A 10,693-nucleotide genomic window follows, 5' to 3' on the forward strand; every position below is an offset into this window, starting at 1 on the left:
GTTAACACTGTGTTCGCTTGCTCGGGGATTTAATCCGCGTTGTGCTGATTATGTAAATGTTCGATCGGGATGCGAGTATTAATCATGAACTACACGTCGAAGCTAACGTGCCGGACCTGCTCTGGTAAAATCGGCGTGATGTTCATTAGGGGCGGGCCACAAATCATCATCGTTGTCCTTCGCATAGGTCGAGCACCGGTAAACAGGTATCGTGATAATTATTCGGAACGCGAGAAAACCAGGGAAGACGGAAACAAGGGACTTAACGGGACGAATGGGACGTTAGGACCCGCGTGATATTGTGTAGGTCCGCTCGGGCCTCTGAAGGAGCCCTGACCCGTCGAGGCTCGGACTCTACGAGACCTGGTACAGGATCTCTCACCACGACGTTCGCAGCTAAGTCCTGTAGGTTGCGAGGTGGGGCTTCCTGGATCGGACTTGTCGGTCCAGAACGTCCCACAGACGCTTGAGCGGATTGAGATCTGGGGAATTCGGAGGTCTTGAACTCAGGAACGAAAGCAGACGCACGTAATCGAAATCCACAGGTTTCCATCCCGGGTCCTGGAGAAGCACCGTCCCCCTGCACACGGTAGTGATTTCCCTGCTCCGGCACACCCACGTCGATTCCGGAAGAGCCGATGGGACGCCAGGAAACGTCGGAAAACACTCGAATGTGCAGGGCTAGGAGCTAGGGTTAGGAACCTGTGCAAGTTTACTCTCTACCAAGACCGCCTTTTAATCTAAAAATGCACTGAAGCCGGCAACAGGGACCTTCCTGTCTTATTAAAGTGCATGAGCGCCATTAGTGTATTTGGGTTTGCATCACATTATCATTTACCCATGAGTGTAAACACACACACACACACACACCGAACACCGAGAACAAAGAGAAAATCAGCCCCAAAGGCGTTATAAACAAACACCTATGCGTCCGGTTGTCAAGTCTGAATCGGAGCAAAATTCATCCTTTTGGTTCGCTCGCCGTTCTGCAGCGATGGAAAAAAATCTTCACTAAGCGTGTGTAGAAATCCCAAATAACTCCCCAGTACGACGACAACCGAGGCGTCCCCGGCGCTCATCGAAATGACTCGAAAATGATGTAAATATCTCGTTTCAAATATTTCTGTATGGCATCCTGAGCTGATTTTTGCTCGTCGCTAACCCAGATCTCCAGAACACACGGCTTTTCTGCAGAGACGCAGCTTTTTAAAAAAAATTCCCTTTGCCTAAGATTCGCCAGGAACGTTCGGGAGGGAACATTTGACCGTGTGACACCCGGTGGTGTCCAATTATGTCTGGCTTCCTACACGCCTTTCGCGTCAGCCATCTTATCAGCGTTATTCGCTAGTTTAGCTTCGTACTAGACGCTTAGCCATTAAAATAGATACAAATTAAAATGAAATTAAATGACGGAAGCTTTTTTACAAGACGTCATAACGATCACTTGAAGTGTTCGACGACTGGGAGTGTAGTCGTATCTGTTTAATAGCAGGACGGTGTTTACACGCTGCTAATCGGCCGTTTAGCGAGCGGGCTAGCTACTGCGGTACTGGGGAAGAGTCGTAATGTTCTCCTTCCCGGTATCAATCTGTTAAACGTTCTCAGTTTACGTGACCTGATAGAAAAACTAGCGCTTCTGGATACTCTCAAGCTAGCACGTTGCCCCGGCAGAATGAGTTTGACCTCAGGATGTGTAAGTTCTGGCTAACGAGACCTTTTAGCTACCTGGCTAAAATGATAAATATGCTAATAGATAGATGTAGAAATATCTAGTCCATTGGAAATGCTGATGCAAAAACTTCCTCAGAAAGCTGATCATGCTCATTTTTCTTTTAATGTGTGTGTGTGTGTGTGTGTGTGTGTGTGTGTGGTCAGATGGAAGGCTTTGGGTTCATCATCCTCACCTCAAGTCCTCTAAACCAACATTGTAGAACAAGACACACTCGAGACCCAGCTAACGGTCACGACATCTGCTGCCTGACAGCCCCACACACACACACACACACACACACACACACACACACACACACACACACACACACACACTCTGGTCCTGTCAAACCCCCCACTGATCACACACGCTGGGCATCGTCCATCTTGGAGTTCCCTCTGGGATCTTTGCCCTTTCTTCCTCTCTCTCTCGCTCTCTCTCGCTCTCTCTCGCTCTCTCTCTCCATCACCTCCACCTACAGCCGAAAAAAATAATAATAACTCATTGCTTTTATGCTCTACAGGAGATGTTCACCCCCGAGTGTAAATTCAAGGAGTCTGTGTTTGAGAACTACTACGTCATCTACTCATCCACCATGTACCGGCAGCAGGAGTCGGGCCGGGCCTGGTTTTTGGGCCTTACGAAAGACGGCCAAGTCATGAAGGGCAACCGTGTGAAGAAAACCAAGCCCTCGTCACACTTCCTCCCCAGGCCTATTGAAGGTACTCGAACTCCAACCTGTCGGGCGTCCTGAATAAATACAGGCTCGGCTGCATGTACGCTCTTCTTTCAGCTGCTGCGCTGGAAGCTGTATTAATGAAAGACGTCACTTCTGGTGCTAAACTCAAAGACGCTTTTCTAATTTGGTTCATATTATCAATTATTTGATTATTTTTTAATTGTCCAGTCAATATGGAGCTGCATCTAGAAGAAACCAAAAAAAAAACATTCTGGCGAAACGTTCACCGTGTCTCTTTATGTCGCTCTGATATGACAATACCTCACACTGCAAACCCGAAGTGTTTCATTCCTTTTATACTGCAGCGATTCGCCAGCCGAGTTAATGGCAAGTTAACGACAAGCTAGCGATGAGCTAACGATGAGCGAATGATGAGTAAACGATGAGTTAACGACTAGTTGGCGATGAGTTAACGACGAGTAAATGGCGAAATAACGACGAGTTAACAAATAAACAACGAGTAAACGGTTAAACGATGAGTAAACAACGAGTTAATGGCGAAATAACGAGGACCTAACGACGAGTTAACGACGAGTAAACGACGAGTAAATGACGAGTAAACGACGAGTAAACGACGAGTAAACGATGAGTAAACGATGAGCTAACGACGTGTTAACGAGTAAACGACGAGTTAACGACGAGCTAACGATGAGCTAATGACGAGCTAACGACGAGCTAATGATGAGTAAATGACGAGTAAACGACGAGTTAACAACGAGCTAATGACGAGCTAATGACGAGCTAATGATGAGTTAATGACGAGTAAACGACGAGCTAACGATGAGCTAATGACGAGCTAACGACGAGCTAATGACGAGTAAATGATGAGTAAACGACGAGTTAACGACGAGCTAATGACGAGCTAATGACGAGTAAATGACGAGTAAACGATGAGTTAATGACGAGTAAACGATGAGCTAACGACGAGCTAACGATGAGTAAATGACGAGCTAACGACGAGCTAATGATGAGTTAATGACGAGTAAACGACGAGTTAACGACGAGCTAACGACGAGCTAATGACGAGCTAACGACAAGCTAATGATGAGTAAATGACGAGTAAACGACGAGTTAACGACGAGCTAATGACGAGCTAATGACGAGTAAATGACGAGTAAACGATGAGTTAATGACGAGCTAACGATGAGTAAATGACGAGCTAACGACGAGCTAATGATGAGTTAATGACGAGTAAACGATGAGTTAATGACGAGTAAACGATGAGCTAACGACGAGAAAACGACGAGTAAACGGCGAGTTAATGACGAGCTAATGATGAGTTAACGACCAGCTAATGATGAGTAAATGACGAGTAAACGATGAGTTAATGACGAGCTAACGAGGAGCTAATGACGAGTAGACGACGAGTAAATGACAAGTAAACGACGAGTTAATGACGAGTTAAAGACCAGCTAACGACGAGTAAATGACGAGTAAACGACGAGTAAATGACGAGTAAACGATGAGTTAATGACGAGCTAACGACCAGCTAATGATGAGTAAATGAGGAGTAAACGATGAGTTAATGACGAGCTAACGAGGAGCTAATGACGAGTAAACGACGAGTAAATGACGAATAAACGACGAGTTAATGACGAGCTAATGACGAGTTAACGACCAGCTAACGATGAGTAAATGACGAGTAAACGACGAGTAAATGACGAGTAAACGATGAGTTAATGATGAGTAAATGACGAGCTAACGACGAGTTAACGACCAGCTAACGATGAGTAAATGACGAGCTAACGACAAGTTAACGACGGGAATATTCATGTACTGTTATTATAAAGTGTACACTCCTCTGTCCTGACGACGTCTGACTGCTACAAAGCGCCGACACTGGAGACTCCTTCCGTAAATCTCCTCATAGAAAAATTGACCGGACCAACGATTATCCACGTTTTAAAATCCGGTTACGTGGAACGTCCACCGTACGAGTCCCTGCGACCGAGTGGTTACTATAGAAACAATAACGTACTACAACGAGCAATTTCACAGAAACCAGCTGCAGAACTCTCAGAGCTGCTGTTCTCGAAAAGTAATCAACACCTCCTGACCAATCAAAATCAAGAATCCGTAACGCACGCTAGTGGAACCTGTACAGCAGATCTTTCTTAAATACCATGATTCTATTTTTTGTGCTTTAACAAAACCCGTTACACTCCCTGACGCTTGCGTCTCGTTTGTTCCGCAGTCTGCATGTACCGGGAGCCTTCGCTGCACGAGATCGAAGAGAAGCATCGCTCCAGGAAAAGCTCAGGAACTCCAGCCATGAACGGAGGCAAAGCGGTGAACCAGAACTCGACATAGCAGGACGTGGACGTGCGAAAAAGAAATCAATAAAAATAAATCACACACACGCAAAAACACACACACATCGCCTGCTGAAAAGAACAAGCCTTCGGAAAAACACCACGGAACTCGCGCTCGAACGATACGCCAGCGAAGTCTTGCCCGTGAAACCCGTTAGAAGACATCGGCGGAGGGGGAGGGGCTCGACGCTACAAACGCAAAGCTGCAAATCAGGACTCGAACTCACGTTTTTATGCAATGACGACGGGGCAGTAAGTCAATCGTGTCACAAGAATCGATACTGTGTAAAGAAAAGCGAGCTTTAAAAGCGCTCTGGTGTGTTAGGATAATCGCCGAATGCTTTTCCACCTCGTCGTGTATTATTGGTATTGAAAACAACAATATCTTCTCCTTCTCCATTTATTCTCTTGGTTTTGATCCAGACTGCACACATTTAAACATTATTATTATTATTATTATTATTATTATTATTATTTAACTTGCTTGTCAATGAATGCACTTTTACTGAAGCGAATCTATAGCGGTGTCAGTTTATGACTATACTACAGTTGTACTTAAGAATTGGTCTGCGGGTTATGAGGTAGACTTTGGGGTGTTTTTTTATTTCGGTCTTCCTGGACGCAAAAGCAGGGTCGCAGCTAGCTTGCGAGACGGCTTCGGCTGCAGTCGTCACGTCTGTTTGTTTGATTGTCTGTTTGTTCGTTAATTCCACGAAGAGCTAGCGTCCGTCTTTTCTTTGGCGAAATCGTTCTGTGCAGATATTTTTTGCGCGAGACGCCGCTCCTCGCCCGCTTCAACCTGGGACTAACCCGACGACGTTTTAACGCGACGGACGCCTGTCTGTAAATAGCCACAATTTGGATTTCATCTCCCAAATCTTCCTAGAATTCTCCTAATCCCAGATGAGTACTTGTGAGCTGGAGAAAAATAATAATAAAACTTCGCTGAGCCAGCATACGCCTCAACCGACGGCGAAATACCTCTTCTCCCAAGCGTTCTCCAACTCAGGAAGCCCTAGTCTAAAAAGGTCTAGCTTTTCTCTTTTTTTTTCTTTCTTTTCTTCTTCTTTTTTGTTTGCCACCCCGCTCGACCCGTCCAGGCCAAAGCACAAAGACTGCCCTGTAGGCTGTAGGTGTGGACGGGGGTGGGGGTGGGGTGGTTCTCGGGGGTCGTCTGGGTGTCGCAAACAAGCTAAGTTCCAGCGAAAAAAAAAAAAAAAAAAAGTTTCTCAGTTTGAGAAAGCGCCGTACACAATTCACCAGTCTTCCACTAGGGGCAGCAGTGAGAGCTGAACCCGTGAGTCTGCCGCAAGGAGGTGGCGAAAACATTTTTTTTGCAAAGGACTCAAACGCATGAATCAGGAATGCTGTGTTTCTTCTTAACCTAGAGTAGACATGGGGGGGATTGTGTTTGTGTGTGTGTGTGGGTGTGTGTGTGTGTTGGGGGGGTGGGATTCTGAGAACATGAAACATGAGCAAGTAACTATCTCTAGACAGTTCCTGAACGGTGAGGCAGAGGCCTTAAACAAAACTGTGGGGGGAGGGGGGGGGGTTGTGTTTGTTTGTTTTTTGTTTGTTTTTTTTTTTTCATTTCCTTTTTTTTTTTTTTGCTGTGTAAAAACAAGAACCTTATTTTTCACATTTGCAGATGTTTCCACCGTACCGAAACACTATCATATAAATAGTAATATTGCATTATGAATTATTATGAGATGTACAAAAAAAAAAAAAAAAATGCATTGATATTAAGAAGAATGATGTTCGAGATTGTTTAAGAATAAAGGTATGATACTAAGCTTTCACTCTGGTCCCAGGATTTAACACCGAAAAAACAACAACATCTTTTTTTTTTTTTTGAATGCTTTATGTAAAGAACGAGAGTATTTACGGTCGAATTAAATGAAACGTCAATCGAAACGTTGTGATTCGGACGGCGTCGCTGTTCCGTCCCGTGTGTAATGCTGGAAATTAAAGTGCCAATCCAGTGTGCGATTTTTGGGATGGTGCTCCTGTGCCCTTCATCCTTCCGTTGTCATGGAAACAGACTTTTTCTCCTGAGGACGAGAAAGATTGCGTGTCTGACTTGTACCGAGTGTGTGTATAGATCTAAATGTGTGTGTGTGTGTTACAGATGGGCTGCTAAGGTGGGAGTGTACTGTATTTTCTTCTCTGAGATGCTATCACACAGCTCAGTTCCCTCATTAACCCCCCTCTGGTGCAGTCGGAGGAAAGAGGCGTAATGAAGGTCAAGAGCGACTGCAATGAGAGAAATGAGTGCGCAGAAATGCAGCTAGCGCGTATAGAGGCTTTATTTTCAATTAAATGAGAAATTAAAACGTCGTCACGCAATTAAATGGAAAAAAAAAATCAAATAAAACAAGAAGATACGGTTTAGTTATCCCCAGTGCAAACAGGTTCTCTAAGATGAATCCGATTGGCTGAGGTGTCCGTTTACTGTTTATATACTTTCTATCCATTTATAATTGCATTTAATGTTGTGGGACGTCCATATAAGGAGTTCCTGTTCTCACACCGTTATAGCAGCTATAAAGAGTCCTTCTATCACAAGCCTCGCTCTCTTTTTTCCCTCTCTTGAACTTAATAAGACAAAAAAAAAACAAAAAAAACAACATGTCCTGAAGACTTGAAAATCTTAAAATTACAGCGTAACCTCAGAGCACTGACACTGGAGACTCCTTCCATAAATGTACAATTTCTGCCTTACTGTGCGAGTCAAAAAGAGACCGTTTTTTTAAAGCGGAATATTTCCGTGTCGTTAAACAAGAGCGGCAGGTTGTCCAAGGTGCTCGAGTTCGCCGTGGTACTTCTCAAAAAATCTGCGACGCGACTCGGTGCTTTTTTTTTTTTCGCGGAAAACTACTCGATTCGGCGGAATCGCGATCGCGTGAGATTGTGAACGTTTTTTTTGGTAGACGAGACCTTTTGGCTGTCCTCGTGTGCGGCGCACGTGAATCGAAGAGCGCTTTAGACGAACGCCCGTCCTGACGACGTCACGTGACGCGTCTCGGCCCGGATCGGGGAAATCTGCGGTGATTTCGAAAAAATTGCGCCTCCGGATATTGCCGGAGGGACTGGTATAATAATATAATATATATAATATAATAATATAATAAAGCATGCGGTATGAAATAGAATAAAATCGATCCTAGCGGAAGAAAAACGTTGATCGGATTCCAAAAATACATACGGTTTCTAAATCCGGTTCCAATCTCTGCTGTTTGTTAGCGGATCCCATAGCCAATATGCTTCTGCGTCGTCAGATCCGTCGTCAGTGTCGGCTCGATACTAGTTATAACACATAAAGGATGAAGAAAAATTCTGTATTTATGACGTTGATTCCTGATAACTCACATATCACCTTCATTTCACATTATTGGTAGAGGGATGCGTTCACGATGAGTGATCAACCTCCTAGACGTTATTATTATGTATTATGTATACGTATTCATCCCTGACTATTAATGCTTGTTTTCATGATATGTTCCTTACTGGAAAGTGTTCCTGGAGAGTTTTTTTCCCCACTCCTCATTCATGACCGCAAGCGCTGTTCAACTTTTCACCGGGGGAATCGAGAACAGATTAGCTGATTGCTTTTTTGAGCTGATGAAGGACTTTTGGACTTTCGTACACAGCATCCAGTATTTACTACCTTGGTGGTATCGATGTCAGCAGCGCTATAGCTGTAAGGCTTTGGACAGAGCTGATATGTGAGGCCCTGGAGTCTGCTGAACAAAAAGGCTAACAGCGCTGGCTGGAAAAAAAAAACGCAGAGATACACAAAAGCAGCAACAAAACCATCCCGAGTTTCCCCCGTGAGAAAACCGCAGCTGTAGATCCAACAAGACCCGAAACAAAACAGAAAGTGATCAGGATAAATGGTGTCGAACCACGTGCAGGGTTCTATAACAGACGTGCAGGGATCCTTCAATCACACGGGGACCTGAAGGTAGAAACTAGGACAGCAACATCAAACTACCTGCACAGGTCCTGAACAGACGGAAGAACGAGATCAAAGCCGTCGACTGGTCTCTGTACGCCCCCAAAATAAATAAATAAACAGAACAGAAATCTGGCCAAGATGAGAACTTGAACACCTTAGGAAACTAGAAATTTGGAAGCCTTAAGGGTTCTTTAGTCCGTCTGAGGCAAGCTTCAAAGATTTTCGAACCTTTTCTGTCAGAAAGTTTTCCATGTAGAACCCTTTTAGGAGGCGAAGAATCCTTGCTTCTCCAACGAACTTCTTAAGAACCCTTAAAGAGCGCCTTTTCTCTAACGAGTACCAAGATAGCTAAATGTTACACGCCTGACAGGTTCTAGGTATTAAGAAGAAAATAACCAATTAAAATTTGTACCACTCACATACATTGCTATACATGCCCTCGTCAGGGGTTCTTCAAGAGTCCATTGGCTAATGAAGGGTTTTTAACTACCAAAAAAAAGTCCAAGTCTACCTGGAAGACGCTTTGGATAAAGACGGGTTCTTAACTTTGAAACAATGGGCTGCTCTGTGATCCCTGACAGTACTTTATCCTATCTCGCCTGACAGACGTTTGGACTTCGGGACCGGAAAGTCTGCTCCAGTATCACAGGAAGTTGGTGAAAAACAGCCCGACTGGATCCCGGTTACTCTCGTTCTTTACGGAGAACCATAAGCCCTTCTTTCTTCCATCTCTTTGCTAGCACTCTTGTTTGGTTAGAGGCTGTTCTACAGGGATTCTCCCGTGTTGTTTATCCTCATTCTCAGTCTCTGATGGGATGCCTGAGGTGCTCCCCAGCTGGACTGGAGAGAGCCTCATTAAAAAATAATTGGTTCCCCAATTATTAAGACGTCTTTTGATCTGTGTAAAGAGATGAAAAATCTGGTTTTGAAGGATCGTGCTCATTCAGTAGTGGAATTTGAAATTCAGAACAGTGTGCTTTTGGAACTTTATGCAAATGATAAAATATTAATAACGGATTTTCATCCGGCAAGAGTACTAATTCCAATTCAGAGCTAGCCATACCCTGATTGAGTACCTGCATCTGTTTTCCATAAGCAGTAGGCATGGGTTCCTTGGAGGTTGTCGGGTGGTGACATCATTTCCCATGCGAGGCTAGAGTCGACAGTAAACACAACCGACGGTATCTTCAATCAAGAACCTTACTCTCCATTTGGCTCTAAACAGAACTTTTTAAGGGTTTTTCATAGTACTCGTGTAAATATCTGCTACACATCTGAGCTAGCTAGTGTTTTTGTTTTTCCTATTCAAAATGGAGATACATGACGATTCCAAACCAATCAGTTTCCTGCACTATTTCTTGCTTCACCCATACAATATGTCCCTGTTTGGATCTCTCGTTATCCTGGTGAGAAGATCAACCGATTTCAAAACAGCAGTTCCACTTAACTACCCTTTCGGATTCGTTGGTTGTCTCTCTGAGGTAACATTTAATGACGAAAGAGTGTTTTCCTAGGAAAGGTTTCCAAATAGACGCCTTTTTGGAAGCTACGCACCCTTAAATATCCGATTAACCCTTAAAGAACACCAGAAGAACCCTCTCTGACAGGAAACCGGCTTGTTGTGGGGTTCCCCCAATGGACAAAAAAAAAAAAACAGAATGATTATGAGTAATTAAGGATATCTACAGTGATGAATTCGGGTCTTCGGGGGGAATCGTTAAAGGTTCTACATAGAATCCTAAAACAGAGTGTTTGCCTATCAGAAAGGGTTCCGAGTAGAGCCTATATGGAAGCTTAGAACCATTGATTATACAATGAACTCTTAAAGAACTGCTGCAGAACTCAATTTATTTTGAGAACACTTAAAGGTTCTGTGTAGAATTAAGTGTTCCAAGTAGAACCTTTTTTCTTTTTTTTTTTAGGTAGCTAACATCGCTTAATTATTTCATTAACCCTTGAAGTGTTATATG

General features: G+C 43.9%; 1 protein-coding gene across 3 annotated transcripts in view; it reads left to right on the top strand.

Annotated features, from left to right (window-relative positions):
* fgf12a (fibroblast growth factor 12a) overlaps positions 1-6,292 on the top strand; it is a 58,462-nt gene extending 52,170 nt beyond the window's left edge. For all 3 annotated transcript variants that reach the window (XM_053673612.1, XM_017496041.3, XM_017496042.3), the window contains 2 exons: positions 2,235-2,433; positions 4,645-6,292. In XM_053673612.1, the coding sequence (XP_053529587.1) occupies positions 2,235-2,433; positions 4,645-4,760 (315 nt within the window). In that variant the 3' untranslated portion in view covers positions 4,761-6,292. The remainder of the gene's footprint in view (positions 1-2,234; positions 2,434-4,644) is intronic.
* The last annotated feature ends 4,401 nt before the right edge of the window (positions 6,293-10,693 follow it).

Source organism: Ictalurus punctatus, chromosome 20, assembly GCF_001660625.3.
Source record: "Ictalurus punctatus breed USDA103 chromosome 20, Coco_2.0, whole genome shotgun sequence".
Classification (NCBI taxonomy): Eukaryota; Metazoa; Chordata; class Actinopteri; order Siluriformes; family Ictaluridae; genus Ictalurus; species Ictalurus punctatus.